At 43.2% G+C, this 16,079-nt stretch overlaps 1 protein-coding gene across 2 annotated transcripts; it reads left to right on the plus strand.

The window, feature by feature from the left end:
- The first annotated feature begins 1,025 nt into the window (after positions 1-1,025).
- Positions 1,026-15,989, plus strand: spats2 (spermatogenesis associated serine rich 2). 2 transcript variants are annotated; one of them, XM_035644109.2, is made up of 14 exons: positions 1,026-1,197; positions 1,920-2,065; positions 3,865-4,159; positions 5,434-5,513; positions 6,128-6,236; positions 6,830-6,879; positions 7,042-7,270; positions 8,176-8,355; positions 8,457-8,592; positions 10,358-10,416; positions 11,729-11,838; positions 11,968-12,070; positions 12,170-12,312; positions 12,399-15,989. In XM_035644109.2, exons 3-14 carry the CDS (start codon positions 4,135-4,137, stop codon positions 12,687-12,689), a joined length of 1,515 nt encoding a protein of 504 aa, XP_035500002.2. In that variant the 5' UTR covers positions 1,026-1,197; positions 1,920-2,065; positions 3,865-4,134; the 3' UTR covers positions 12,690-15,989. The 2 variants fall into 2 exon arrangements, with proteins under 2 accessions (XP_035500002.2, XP_035500000.2); XM_035644107.2 differs by lacking the exon at positions 1,920-2,065.
- The last annotated feature ends 90 nt before the right edge of the window (positions 15,990-16,079 follow it).

Below are 16,079 nucleotides of genomic sequence, written 5' to 3' on the forward strand. Positions count from 1 at the left end.
AAGCACACGGCTGATGCGAATTCTACGCCCCCTCAGCAAAGCCAGGCGACATTGGATGACTTCAGACAGAAGCCCATGTTCATTCATCCTGGAGAGAAATAAGAGGCTGGGTTGATGACTCTCTGGTGAATGAAGAGCAAGTAGCCTGACTGCTATGTTCAAAGCAAACTTAAGAAAGTATTAAACCATGGTTTAACTGCACTATGGGCTGAGTCCTAGTTTACCTTACATGTGCACTTTGTAATTTTATTTTGTATCGCCCTGTTTTGATCCCTTAGAAAGGGCTGTTGAAGGGGCTGTTTGTGTGACAAAGTATTTTTTTCACCCTTTTATTGATGGACAGTGTTACATTATGTGAGAGATTATTTGCTCTAAGTGTGAATGTTAGTGTGAAATTGAACACTACAGTATGATATTAAATCATAATGCTAAAAATTATAAGACACTACCTGAAAGCCAGACTAAATGCATTTCATTTTTTAAAATTTGCTAATTATTTTAATGTATTATTTTTATTATATTTTTTAAATTATAATAAAATAAAATATTGTATTACATTTTATTCAATTGTATTTTCATATTTTATTACTTATTTATTATTTTATTTTTATATAATTTTATTTCATAAAATTCATTTAATTTTTGTATTTATTATTTTATTTTATTTAATTTTATCAAGTTTTATTGACTGAAAGTTGTTGCTGTTAATTAGCTGTTTTTCCTCAATGTGCTTTACAAATAAAGTTTGACTTGATTTCATTGTAAAGAATAATTCACTGGTACAAAAAAACTGCAATAACCAACTGTGAAATATTTATATTTATTCTCCATGTGCAACTATTGCTACTGCTCTGTACATAGTATTTATATTTTTTTATAGTATTATATTTTGTACATGCATACTGCCTTTTTAAATGTCTCAAAATGTCTTTCCCCATTGTGGGACGAATAAAGTAATATCTCATCCTATCATATCAGATCTCAGATCCTCGGCTGTACGTGACTACTGAGAATAACGCATTGAAAAAGGGGGGATTCGACGCGTCCGAACCTGGCAACCCTCGCAGCGGGCTGGTGGAGGAGCGTCTCTCCAGCAGCAGACACTCGGCAGCGGAGACTCTGTCGCTGGTGGAGCTGCAGGAACCGTGTCCAGAAGCTGCTGCTGCTGCTGCACAGCTTTCTCTTGCCAACTCTCAAGTACGTACTTAATCCTGTTTGAGGTTTTTTTCCAGCGGCGACCTGATCCCTGAAATGTCTCAATAGTCTTCTATATTTGCGCAACCGAGTTGCTAAGCGATGTTAGCCTCGCAGCAGAGCATTGAATCAAAAAAGAAAAAAAAAAAAGGGGGAAAAAAAGAAGAAGCCAAACAGTCCGCTAGCTGCGTGCTAGCTAACAATCAGGTCCGGCTGTTGAGATGGAAAGACATAACAATAAATCCGTTTCTTCTTCATGCTGCGCTGAGTCTGTGTCGCAGTTGTGATCTTTTTTAAACGTGAAGTGTTTTTTGTGTGTGTGTGTGTGTGTGTGTGTGTGTGTGTGTGTGTGACTGCGGCGCAGAGCTGCGCAAAGCTGCGCAAAGCTAATCAGGCAACGTTCGGTGACGTTAGCTAGCTAACGTGAACGTAACCTCCGGACTCGAGCTCCACCCCCCCAAAGAAATATAAAATAATAATAATAATAATAATAACAATGTGAAATGATGCTGAAATGAATGTAGAATATGTTTGTTGGCGGGGGAAAGAAACGTGAGCCAGTCAGGTTGTTGAGTTAGCTTCACGTCCACACGGAGTTTGGCTTCTTTCAACCTGCGAGTCGTCGAGATTTAAAGGGAAACCCCGTGTGTGTGTGTGTGTGTGTTGTATAAATATCTATTTTTTAACAACCAATGAGAAGGTGTGGTTTTTTTTATCGTCTTGAGGTGTTTAGCGACGCGGTGGCGTCAGGTGACAGGCATCGACATCTGATTGGCTCGCTGCCTGGTTGAATTAGGGCTATCGAACATCTTCAGCCCGGGTCGAGAGCCATCAGTTTGACAGGAAGCTCCTCTCACATCCTCATAATCTGGTGAGCTCCTCCCCTTTACACAGCTGGTCACCCATCACTGCCCACCATGCAGGGGTCGGGACACCTCTTGAGAAAGAACTCGAGCACCTTCCCTCTTGATCAACACAGGTGCCTCTCGTACCAGGGTTGTGTTTGCATGACTGGCCAGTTAAGTGTCACTTGTTGATTTTGTGTGTGTGTGTGTGTGTGTGTGTGTGTGTGTGTGTGTGTGTGTGTGTGTGTGTGTGTGTGTGTGTGTGTGTGTGTGTGTGTGTGTGTGTGTGTGTGTGTGTGTGTGTGTGTGTGTGTGTGTGTGTGTGTGTGTGTGTGTCATGCAAAGTCCTGATCGGGAGGAGGAGGAGGAGGGTGTGGGTTTGTTCAGCAATTTTTTTAAGTTTCCCTTTCTGCAGAACCAGGAAAGTGAAACCTAGAAAAAACAGCTGGCCCCATAAAAGCACAGATCCAGATTGGTTCAAGGTGGGGGAACGTAATTAAATCAGATATGTCAGATAAGTTGCATGTGATGACACCGTCTCCAAGACACACGCACGCAAACCCAAGATTTGTTTAAGAGATGTCCCATAATTATTGTTCCGGTTATGAGTCTTTCACAGACGTATCGGTATCAGCGCTTATGAAAACTTTTAGTGTACAGGATAAGCAATGCAGGGGGGGTTGCATTTGTGGTTATATTTTACATAAAATAAATCATGTTTATTTCCTTAATTCAAGTTCAAATATTTATTTGAGTTATTTTTGCTAAAGTTTATGGTTAAACTAAAATATGAAGCCCCAATTCAATTTCTTTGTCAGAAAGGTTTGATAAGGAAATCTTAGGAATCACTGACAGATTAATATATATATATATAAAAATCGGCCAATGTATCGGTATCAGAAGTCTTGTACTCCCTAATATCGATATCAGGGAGAAGCCGATATCGTCTAAAATATTTCTGTGGGTGTTAAAAATATTAACCTAATAATAAGAAATGCCCATAAAGTTTTACCGAATTTTGTTGGCGTATTCTGGAGTGAAAACATTTGCCAAAGAAAAACAAACAAGCGGCCTCCTGCAGGATGATTGCGACAGTCCGGGGCCGGTCGGCTTCCATCCTCAGTAGCCACTGTACCGTTTGACTTACAGGATCCCAATAAAAAAGAAAAGGTGAAATTATTAGAACCACATGTTGAGGTGAAATTTCGTCCAAAAGGCACACAGTCAAAACAAGATTTTCATTTCGCATTCCAAAAAAAATAATTGGATGATTGATGATTCATTAAGCGTCCGAGGCCACGAGTTTTCAGGATGCAGGCAAAAACTCGAGGTAGTTTTGTGATCGTGCCAATTTTGTTAACAATCAAATATTTTAGATTTACAGTCGTCACCGGTCCGTTAACGACGCTCAGACGGTGGATAAACGATATGTCGTCTGTGTTCCCCCCAGAACATTATCAACCCACTGCTCCTGCTGGGAGAAAAAAGGAAATAACCCTCCGAGGACGTGTTGCTCCAAAGCCCCAAATAACTTTTTGCTTTTCTCCCCCAAAACTGAATTCAGCGCTTCTGCCAAGGACGATATTAAGATCAGATTTTCTGGGGAACGGCTCCGCCACACAGACAATGATTCATTGAAAACGGTTTTTCATTCATATTCTTTTAGCCAGGGGGAAAATGAAAAGGTTCTGGTTTGGCATATTTTTTTGTGTCACACAACAACGTGAGTGCAGTAAGTTTGTTTTCTATCTTTGAGAACCTGCCATCACAAGTTCTTATTGCACAGCTGACTTTTCTTTTTCTCCATTTTTTTTTTTTGACACAGACTTGGATCAACTTTGGTGAAGGAACCAGAGGAAAACCTGAATCTTTGCCCTAAACGGTGGAGGACTGATCTGGACGTCTCGTCGCTCCAGACCTCCTGCCGGTCGTGAGCCTCGTCTCTAAAAGTAGAAATATACTGTAAAGGCAAGAGCGACGACAAGAACTCTGATCCATCGCTCGAGCACCAGCTCACAGCTGCTTTGGACGGTTATTTCACCGTCTGGAGGGAAGAACAAATCCAAGCATTTCTCGGATACATCTGCGCAACAACATGGCAAAGAAAAACAGCCAAAGGGGTACGTATTGATTTATTGAATAAACTTTTTTAAAGGGGTATGTATTCATTTATTGCATCAACTCTTTACAGGAGAATTGGGATAAATAGAAAACTGTATGTATTGCTTTGTACACATAAATTGTAAACTCAGAATTAGAACTGCAACAGTTAATCGATTAGTGATTGAATAATGAATGAATTGCCAACTATTTCGATAATCGATTAATTGGTTCAAGTAGTTTTTATGGGGGGGGGGAAGTCACAATTCTCTGATTTTCACATTCCTAAATGTGAATATTTTCTGGTTTATTTTCTCTTCTATGACAGTGAACTAAATATCTTTGATGTTTGGACAAAACAAAACATCATCTTGGGGTTTTGGGAAACATGATCGTCATTTTTTACAATTTTATGAACCAAACGACTAATCCATTAATTGAAAAAATGATCAATAATGAAAATGAGTTTTCGCCCTAGTCAGAATTTCTCAGTCAAAAAATCATTGGTGTTTTCATGGCTACAGCATGAATTCATCAAACCTGTGTAACTGTTCTTCCATACAACTACAGGAGTATTCTCTGAATTATGACTGTGGACATTTACAGTGACATTAACCTACTTCCATCATGCACAGGATGAAAAACAACCTTTACAAGGGTCCAGCTGCTGTTGTTGTCGTTTTTTTTTCTCCTGTGTTGTCTATAATTGACCATGGATTATCTTTGGACTTTACCCAAAGACTCCTCACACTCAGCTGTTTCTTCAACGGCCCAGTTCCTTTTCTGCCTTCGGTGGAACGAACCCCGAGGTCTTTACCTCTCGCAGGAATGTCTGCCTGGAGACCTTCGGCAGTTATTAATCATTTTAATCCGACGCAGATTCCAGACTGTTCAGACACAGATGTGATGCTTATTATTATTTTTTATTTGTGTGTTGCTTTGTATTTGCATAAGTGGTTTTGCTTCTTGTGCTTGAATAACTACAGCAACGTGTCCTCTTACCTCCGTGTTGCCGGAGTCGTCCTTTCTTTGCCGTGAGCGTTGTTTCAGTCAAATTATGCCTGCAGGAAAAGATCAAATCCTTTTTCAAACTCAAAAAAGAGTCAACAGTTTTCCGTGACTCGTTCGTGTGGATGAACTTGATTCTCTGCAGCAAATCTCTCAAGACGCTTGGACGGAGTTTTGTTTTGCAAACGACATCTGCAGTAATCGTTTGCAAGTTAGATTTAAGGCCTGACGAGGAAATGGAGATTAGAATTCATATTCTTTTTTTTCTTTCTTTCTTTCTTTTCAGATACGTCCGGGGTGGTGTTTGACACTCGGTCAAAAATGGCCATGTCCCAGGGAGGAACAGCCGAGAGGATGAAGGAGAAGGTGAGAAGTGTCCACACGGCCGAACACAAAGAGCCTGCAGTTGGTTCGCTTTTGTTTTTTTGAAAGGTCGCCCTCTGCCTCTTTAAAGCTGTTAATCTGTAATGGAGCGAATTGAACGTAAGGTTTTATGGATTTTGGATTCTACTCATGTTTTGTGGGTTTTTCCATGTTTTACGTTGTAAGTAAGTTGTAAAGAAGTAATGTCACGGCTGCAAACACTTTTTTTAAAGAACAAAAAAAGGTTGAAATATGCTAAAATGCAAAACGGGAAGGCAGCGAGCTGCCGTAGAAGAAGAAAGAACTGGAAACAGAAAAGGCTGAATTTGAAGACACGCTCGTCTACAAACCAATCGGAGTCAAGTGTGGGGAACCGCAGCAGGACGTAGGTTTGTCTAGAAGGGGCTTTAGTGTGCTCGCAAAAAAAGGGAAACGTGATCAGACTAACCAGATCAGAAACAGGAGAGTTGGTTCACACCTTGGTCTGGACGTTCAAGTGTGAAACAACAACACCTAGAGTAAATGTTGAGTTATTTAAAATGGTGTTTAAACCTTGTTCCTCTCACACACTTTGTGCTTTTCTGTTTCGCTTTTTTTTTTTTTTTTTTCCTGTACAGATCGGTGCTGTCAGAGCGGTTGTCCCCAACAAGAGCAACAATGAGATCGTGCTGGTGTTGCAGCATTTCGAGAACTGCGTCGACAAAGCTGTTCAAGCCTTCCTGGAAGGTACGGTGACGTCGGTGCTCGTCGGGGAAATGGCTGACCCTTTAAGCTTCTTTGTATAAACGCCACACTACTATTTCCCATTTTAAACTAGTGGGATTGTAAGATTGTAAGAACAAGATTTATTGCTTGCGTGTGTGTGCTGGTTTTGTGTAACGCCCACTTCCACAAACACTCCGACGGTGCCTCTGGAATTCCACAGATAATCCCAACAGTTTAAGTCTGTTGTCCTGGCCTGCTGCCCACAGTGCGTGTGCCTCACCTTGAGAGCGATTTAAATTATTTTTTTTGTCAAGCATTCCATGCTCTTTGCATTCAGAAGTTGTGCGTCACACACGCACATGCCGTAGGTTTGGCAGGTTTAATAATAGAAGCAGGAGGTTGTACCCGCACGTCAGACGGCTTTGTTTGACTTTGAGCACTTTCCTACTGTCCAAACAAACGCCTCAGGGCTTCTCCAGCGCCAGGATGTGTTTGTGTTGCAAGGTTATATATATATATATATATATATATATATATATATATATATATATATATATAAATAATCTGTCGTGTCACTGAGTACCTTCGTCATCGTTGTTTGCTTTGTGCCGTAGGGAGTGCAATTGAGATCCTGAAAGAGTGGAATGTCACCGGCAAAAAGAAGGTATGAGCCAGAAAGTGCCCCTCGTTTATTATGAACTATGGTTTAATGGAAGTTTTTTTGATCTGAACCCAAAACAACTCGAGTCACTTGATAAGGAAAGAGATAACAGAACAAAGAGGAAACGAAACAAAAGGAGTCTGACACTGATATTTCCATGTCCAGCCCAAGAAGAAAAAGAAGCCCAAGCCGCAGCCCGAGCCCGAGACCTCAGCGGAGCCCGCTCCACCCGAGGCCTCGCCGCCCGGCGAGGGCAAGGACGAGGTGAACGGCTTCCACGCCAATGGATCTGTGATGGACGGAGAGTCACTGGACTCGCTGAGCGAACAGTTGGACTCTGCCTCCCTGGATGCAGCAGAGCTGGACTCTGAACCCGCCACATCTGAGACCACCGGTAAGAACAGCTCTGTGGACTTAATGTGAGGAATGATGAGGAAGGATTAGTTCGTCAGGACTGGTTCGTTCTCACAGAAAAAAATGACAAATAATCTCTCTGAATCTGTCCTGTTCCCCTGAACGTGATATCTTGGGAACGCCTCGAGGGAATCGCTTCAGATCTGGTTCAAACTTTCTCTCTGACTCGATGGTGACGTGATTAGAATGGTCAAAGTTCATGCGTGCTGTGACCTAGAAAAAAACAGAACGTGTTTTTGGCCACAACTCAGAGAATACATATGATATTTATGAGAAAACCTTCATACAAATCTCTAATAAGAAAGTTTTTCCTCAGAATTAATCAAGTATCTATCGATCTAATCTATTTTGCATCCAATAGGTCAAAGATCAGCTTCATTGTGACATCATAATGTTCTACCAATACACTTTTGATTGATCGATGATGAAAATAATTATTAGTTGCAGACTTTGACACTTAGTTTGGTTTATAATTTAAACTTCACCAAAAAAAAGTAAGACAACTAATCAACAAAAATATAAAAATTGATAATATCCCTAATATCTTTTCTGTCGTTTTTTGTATCACTGAGTATATTATGCTGAATGTCAAATTTTACTTTTAAAATTCATGTCCATATCAAAATCAAAACTGTTCTAATCAAAAAAGTTCCGTCGCCACATACAAAAAGGTGATTGAAATATATTTTTTTTTCATTTTAAAGATTGCAGGGACACTTGAATAGGAAATATTAAGCAAAGCTCATTGTCTCTAATGAGAATCTTTGGTTTATTATTCTGGCTGAACCCTGTTTTTGTCAGTTTTGGGGCTAAAGTCAGTTTTCAGAATCATCTTTTTAATTTTTTGTTGTAATTTGCTGTCAATGACCGTGCGTCTTCCCACAGGCGCAGAGGCAGAAAGTCAAGGCCGAGCTCCGAGTCCGGCCTCGCAGCCAGAGGGGAAGTATCACCAGGGTCCCCGTGGCAACAAGTCCCGACGCAGACCAGGCTTCAATTCACATCCCACCACTTCCTCATCAGCTTCCGCCACCGATGAGCACGGACCAAAGGCAGTCAAGAAGATCGGTAAGATGACCGTAACGCTAAAATAACCCCCAAAATAATCTTCCCCCTGAATGTAGATTGTAACCAGGTCACTGGTAATTGTTTTTTTGTCCGCCCCTCAGCTTCCAACATCGACCGCTCCATGAAGGACCTGCAGAGATGCACCGTCTCGCTGACTCGCTACAGGATGGTGGTCAAGGAGGAGATGGACTCGTCCATCAAGAAGATGAAACAGACGTTTGCCGAACTCCAGAGCTGGTACGCCCCCCCCCCCACACACACACACACACACACACACACACACACACACCTTGTTTGAACCGAAATTGCAAGTGTGAAAGGGCCAAAATGTGGTGGTCTCAGAACTCGCGATCTTAATCCTGCCCGTCAACAGAAAAAAAAAAGGGCCCCAGATTAAATTTATTTCCCTAATGAAAGGGAAATAAAGAAAAAGTCCCTTCAGTCCTTCGGGTGGATCAGGAACGATAGCTGCAGGGCTCGTCGTCAGCAGTTGCACAAACACAGATGCCACAGATGCTTCAAATTGTGTCGGATTGTGAGTAGTGAGTAGTCAGTTTCGAAGCAGTGTCATGGTTATCAAACCGCAGCGTAAAAGCTGGACAAGGAGGTTTCACTCACCGTGACTTTGTGATCAAACGACAACCCACGCAGAAGCAGAATGAAAGAATTTGACTCGCGTATGGGACGATGACTGAAAAATAATTTCCCGTCCTCAGATAGAAGATCACTGATGACAGTTAATCTGATGGTTATGTTTATCGATAAATTGCCTTTAAAGTATTCAAAAACCGAGAAAACAATTATCTGACAGTCTAAAAGCAACGAATGCCCGCGTTTGAGAAGCTAAAACCTGACAATATTTCTAATTATTTTTCTTTCGAAATGAGCCAAAAGATTAACAGATTATCAAAATAAGTGCCAATTAAATTTCTACCTAGCTACTCAACCGTGAGTCTCAGTAGATGTAAATCATGTCGCGTCCTTATGAGGATGTTTTCATCTTCTCATTTTCGCTGATCTTCCTGGTTCTTCAGTTGCAGTTGAACAGTAAACACACGCGAACAAAAGGCACTTTTAATTTCCAGGTTAGTTCCTGGGACAATGTGTCTGGTGATAGTTTTTCTTTAGTTCATGTTGAGTTTCATTTCAGAGTTTTGGGCGTTGCTGCAATTTTTCGTAGGTTTTCTTTAACATCAGTGAGTCAAAGGGCCTTTTTTTTTTTTTTACCTTTTTCCTACTGGATGATACTAGGACAGAACATTGCATAATGGGAAACAGACTGTTCCTCCATATGTTGAGCTTCGGTTCAGTCAATATTACATATGGCCAAGAAACGTTTACATGATGACAAACATTACAAAAGGAAGAAAAACAGATCGGAGCCAAATCTGGGTTATTTCGACAAAACGATGCACGTGAAGTCTTCAAACACTCGAGACACGTCGCCGCTTACGACGAGATTTCTAGCAGGTTAAATGTCCCGATGAATCGGCGAAAACTGAGGGTTTACTCCCGGTGAGCGATCACTGTGTTTGTGACCTTTTGGTCACTCGCAACGACTGCAGGACTCGTGTTGTGTGAACTGCACATCGATCGGACTATTGCGAAAGTCGTGTAGTGTGAACATCGTTAAGAAAAACCTGCAGCTGGAACGTGAGCTTTCTGTGTTTCGTCACAGATACCAGAAATTAAACTGCTGTGTAATATCAATACTACAATTCGATAATCCAGCATCATGTGAAAATGGTATGAGAGCAGCAGCGCACCCACCACTTCTTCTTGTGTATCATTGCCTAAATATTGTACCAAATGCATCTTGTACTGTATCGTTCTCGCTGTTTCATCGGTGTCGCTGACCGACACTGCCTCTGTCTGAGTCAATATGCAGCCGCCTCTGTTTGTTTAAAGTTGTCATAACCACTCTGTAATCTCGGAGCAAAGTCAACGAGGACAATCTGACCCTTTTCTCTCGCTCTCTTTTTTTTTTCTTTCTTTCTTCTAGTTTAATGGACAGAGAAGTGACTCTTCTTTCAGAAATGGACAAAGTGAAAGCAGAGGCCAGTAAGTACTATTTTCCTCCAGTAAATAGACTGAACCGAAGCTCTTGATTGTCACGTATCACCCAGAAGCCACTGGTGTCAGTCGAACGATGTGCTCACCCGACTCCACGGCCCCGGGAATGTGACCTCGGTCACTTCCGGACGATTCGGTAAAAAGAAATTGTTGTGGAACAGCCAGTCCCAGTTTCTTCAAACACGCAGCGGAGCCCCGAGGGGTTCTGATAAACCTGGAACATACGTGTGTGTGTGTGTGTGTGTGTGTGTGTGTGTGTGTGTGTGTGTGTGTGTGTGTGTGTGTGTGTGTGTGTGTGTGTGTGTGTGTGTGTGTGTGTGTGTGTGTGTGTGTGTGTGTGTGTGTGTGTGTGTGTGTGTGTGTGTGTGTGTGTGTGTGTGTGTGTGTGTGTGTGTGTGTGTGTGTGTGTGCGTGCGTGCGTGCGTGCGTGCGTGCGCGTGACATGACAGAGCAGGAGTGCATACTTGTACAAGTAGGCCATTCTATCCTCTGTCCTCGCAGTGTCGAGTGTTGTGTGGTCCAGTGAATAGTGTCGCGGGAGACTCGCAGCTCAGCGTCTTTGTGGAGGGTGTCCTCAGTGTGTACTGAGGGGGAAACTGAGAAACTCAAACCACCACTTCTGCTTTTCAAAAGCCAGATTTCCCCTCAGACTGTGTCCATCTGTGTATCTGCTCCCTGAGGACGACTGACGTGTTTTATTGAACTCTGTCACAGAATCCACGTGTGCTAATTTGTGGCTGAACAGAAAAATACGTTCTGGATCACAGTCCAGGAAATCATGATCCTTATTCATCCTTATTGTGTAAATGCTCAGGGATGCAGCTATTGATTATTTTCATTATCAATCATTCTGCCATCGTTTTCCTAATCAACTGCCTCATGACTTGGTCCATAATAGAATAGAATAGAACTATATTGTCAATGTTTTTGGAAAACAACGAAAGTTTCTGTTTGCAGAGCTTCAGTGTGCAGCAGTAAAAAGATAAACTTCAGCAATATATACAATTTCCATCACAATTTATTATAGTCTCATCATTTTTTATCCAAAACCAAGAGATTTTCACTACATCACTTATGGATCAGACGAACGTACAAACACGTGACTCGACCGAATTAGCATTAATTAAAGGTTTGAGAGTGAGTTTTGATGTCGAGGACAAACCAGATATACAAGGACAACTAGTTCTGAACCGACCGATATGTCTGAGAAGAGAAGATTAAAAACGCTGAAGGTTTCAACTTTGAGCATGAAAACGAGCCCGACCTCTGCCTAACGTCACATTTGACCTCTGTGCCCCAGTGATGATTCTGGACGCTCGACAGAAGCGAGCCGAGCAGCTGCGGCGGCTCACGGACAAGTCGGCGTCCATGTCCGAGGAGCAGCTGAGCGAACTGCGAGCGGACATCAAGGTAAAAGCGCCGGTTTGCTCTTGGCAACTTGAAATACATCGACCTGCAGCCTCCCGGTGAGTGTTTTAATGTTTCATTTAATATGAAATAATTCACACAGTGTGTCTGGGTTGTTGTTGTGGTTTGCAGCACTTTGTGAGCGAACGTAAATACGACGAGGACCTCGGGAAGGCCGTGAGATTCACGTTTGACCTCGAGCCTCTGAAGACGAGCATCACCGGGTTCGGATCAGGTAACGCGACGCTCGCAGGAAATATCTATGATTTAACGATCGTGTGACCGGGTCTCGGCTCGTGTGATCGGTGGTTTAACCTGCTCGTCTGTTCCACAGTTTACCACCCACATACTGGATACTCAAATCGCTCCCGTTGTAGCTCCACGTCGTCCACCGTCGCCAGCCCCGGCCTGCCGGAGACTCCTCCCACCCAGACCCAGAGCGCCCCCAGTGAAAACCGGCCCCCGCCGAACAAACAGGTGAGCTGAGGAGCAGTTCTATACCTTTAATTGCACACTAAGCCTCACTCTTCTCGGATGTAAATAATTTTTAATTCTCCCCTCAGATTTTCCATGGCAACCGGCGCACGTTCTCGGGACAGGGTTACTACTCGGGCGGTCAGCGGTACAACGGCGGCTCCTCGTACCACGACAGGAGCGCCGGCCGCGCGAACCACCGCTACCACGACGGCGGCGGCGGCGGCAGCAGCAGCGGTGGCGGCGGTGGTCACGCGTCGCAGCAGTCCGGCAGCTCGAGAGCCCCCTTCCACTCCTCCTCGTCCACCCACAACGCCCCGACCGACCGACCGACCCACAACGGGCTGCCCCAGCGGCCTCCGCGGACGCCCTGCCCTTGACATTGAAAGACGCTGTCGTCGTCCTGATCAAACCCCCCTCACCTCCCTCCCTCCGCACACTCTCCCTCCATACTAACTCCTTCCAATGAAGAATAGAATACATGTTTACATATATCCATCCGTGGAGCCGTCGTAGTGCCGCCTCTCGACATCAGTCCATCCTTCAGACTTGAAAAGCTCCTCACTCTTCTGTCGTCGCGCTTCTTCTTCTTCTTCTTTTCTTCTTCTCCTTCTTCCTGGTTTAGGAAATTGTCTTCTATCTTTAGCTTCCTCGTCGCTACGCTGTCGTCGCTCTCTGTTCAGCCATCTGCCAGAGCCCGACAGGATCGTCGGCAACAATCTGAGCACCATTGAAGTTGAACTCGCTCGTTTTCTATTTTTGCTGTGGCTCATGTCGGCTCTCTGAATTTGCACCTCAACTCTTTTACTTACCATTTCATTGCCTTCACCGAGGAAAGCGAAGTGAAAAAGTGCGGGGAAAAAACAGGGATTTTTTTGTCTCCAGGAGAGTCGACGTGCAATCAACACTACGGACTATTGTTCAATCTTTACAAGGTAAAAAACATATCAGAGTGTAATCCAGAGCTTTTCTTGTGGCTGCTACCGACAGTAGGGAATTTGTTCACGCTACACGTGTTCGAGAGGACTGTTCTGTGAACGTCGCTCTTAAAGGAATTAGTTCCCATCGATTTTGGAAATGAGCTCATTTGCCGACGGGCCGAGAGTCGGCAGACAGGAAGTAGTGGTATCCATCTCTAGTGGCGGAGCTGCCGGCAGCAGCTGCTTCGCTCGGCTAAGAAACAGGAAGCGGCTCCGCTTCGTTACCCGTCACACCTAGTTCATTTCGTACATGTAAAAACTACAAGTTGTGTGGTGAGTCGGGACCAATGCTGCGTTCCAGTTGCAACTTCCGACTCGGAGGTTGGTTAATATAATGGAACGCAGTGTCACTGTGTCCTAAAGCTAAACTACTCGTCTCCAGCTTCATATTTACCAACCGAGCAGACACGAGCATCGTCTTCAATCTTTTTCATCTGACTCTGGGCAAAGAGAACCAATCATTGGATTTCACAATATGTTTCCTTTAAACATCCCCCCCCCGGGCGGTGACGTCGCAGACTTTTTCCACGCGTGTCGTGGTTTCTCGGCTCGTTGTCAGTTGCTTCCGAACAAAGCGAGGGCTCATTAGCTTTTGTTTTTTTGTAGATCGACGTCATAGGATGTGTTGAAAACCCAAAACAGAAGGAAACCGTCCGCACGATGTTTCGTAGTTTAGTGCTTGACAGTTTTTAAAAAAATTTGTTTTATGCACATGAACGGCATTTAATGACGTTCGCCTTCGGCCACAGAGAAGACTTCACGCTTGCCTTCGTAGAAACACGGACGTCTGCGTCGCGACGGGCGATTCATAAATGTGTGCGAGAATAAGATTCAAGATCCTCTCTTCCTCGAACTGCAGCGGATCTTTTCTATCGCTTCCAAGTAAACGCTGCCCGGCGGTCGACGGAGCGAAGCTTCTCTTCGTAGCTTTACCTCATCGCCGACCTTCTGACACGGACCTGTTCTTTCGAGCCGGTGTTTCTCGCAGCGGGCTCTTTAGTAACCGGGACGCCGCCTCGTCTCTTTATCTTGTGCGAAGCTGTCGAGTGAAAACCGGCCGTCACGTTATTGCTGCATCTTCGCCGTGCGTCGTCTTCCCTCGAGCGGCCTTTTGGAAGAAAAGAGGGAAGTTTTGGAAAAATATTATTTTAGTTTTCTTCCCTATTTTTTGTTTCTTCAGGTTTTCTGATCACAGGGAGGTATTTTTTTGTTTGTTTGTTTTTTCATATAAGATAAAACTCCAGTAAAGATTATATTGTGGAGATAAGCAGTTTGCGAACGTGTTTGTAGTCTTCGGGAAAAAATTGTGCTGTAACAAATTACACTTGGACTTAAAAGGAGTTTTACATTTTTGGAAATACGCTTCTTTGCTTTCTGTTTTGTCCAGAGACAAAACAAAAGAGACGCCACGCGAGGAAAAAAATCTCCCGGACAAACTGCACGAGTGAGATGTTTTCAGTTCCACCGGAGAGAGAGAGACGGTTTCAGGGACGAAGAAGAAGAACTGGTTTGGATTTGAGCGAATGTTCAGTGTCAATCCATCCGGGATCATCGCGTCTAAACAGGGTTCGTAAAGCAACGCTTTGAACGACAATCAGTTTCACGTGGAGGGGGGAGGGGGGATCACGGCCGTCATGTTGTCACCAAATATCTTTATTTTTATTTTGCCTTTGTCAAGTAATTAACACAGAAATCCTTGAAAGTAAAGCTGCAACCAATCCATTGTCATCATCCTCGCTTTTGTCTGATCAGCAGTTAAACCCCCAAAGTTGTTGAGGGGTTTTTTTGCAGAGGAGAGAAGAAGAAGAAAAGAAAATAAGGGAAACGAAGCAAATATTCACATTTCAGAAACTGGATCAAGTGAATATTATTTTGCTTTAAAAAAAAAAAAAAAGATGAATGAATGAATCAACTTATCGTCTCTCGGTGAGAAAGCGGGAAGAAAAAAAGTGTATTTCCTAAAATGTCAAACTGCTCCTTTAAGTGCTTCCTGGGGTTGAGATTTTTTTTTATTATTATTGACTGAAGTTGTTGGAAATTTTTAATTTAGTTTCTCCATGAGTCCTCTTTTATTCCAGCGACTCGTGTCTTCGAGACGCCGGAACGTGTTTGATCAAAGTTTTCTCTGTCTCACTTTAATCACTTTTTTTTTTTTTCGTTGCTCCACATTCCAAACCGTAGGAAATTATTAGATTATCGCCAAAGAAAAAATCTCGTCCTGTTTAAAATGACAAAAAAAAGAAAGAAGCTGCTGCCTTTTTCTTTTTCTCTTTCAGCCTGTGAACGTTTCCAAAGGAGATGAATCCGACACTTCACCTCCCGTCTCTCTCTCTCTCTCTCTCTCTCTTACTTTCCGACTCCTTCACTGTATATATACATATATGTAGCTATATAATTTTTTTTGTGCTCACATAGGGCATTTTGTATGTGATATTCATATTAGGCATAATAACTAATGGAGGTTTAAAACATCTAGTTGGTTCATTTCTTCCAGTTGAAGACCCAGTGTCCCTTTTCTGAGACAACTGTAAAACTCAAGTGCCTTTTTTCTCGTCTCCCGCCGATTTCATCGACTATCTCTCTGCCAGAGTTTGGACCAAAGACATCAACCGTCCCCCGACACCCCCCCCCCCCCCCTTTCTTTCTCCCTCTCACTGAATGGCACACTTTTCATTTACTACAAATAAACCGTTTGCAATACTAACCGTGTACGTCTTTTTTTTGCAGTTTATATAAACAAGTGTAACGGCGGCTGTCAGACGGAGCTGAAGTACAGTAAAAGGTGCGAGG

This window comes from Scophthalmus maximus, chromosome 3, assembly GCF_022379125.1.
Source record: "Scophthalmus maximus strain ysfricsl-2021 chromosome 3, ASM2237912v1, whole genome shotgun sequence".
In the NCBI taxonomy this organism is placed as follows: Eukaryota; Metazoa; Chordata; class Actinopteri; order Pleuronectiformes; family Scophthalmidae; genus Scophthalmus; species Scophthalmus maximus.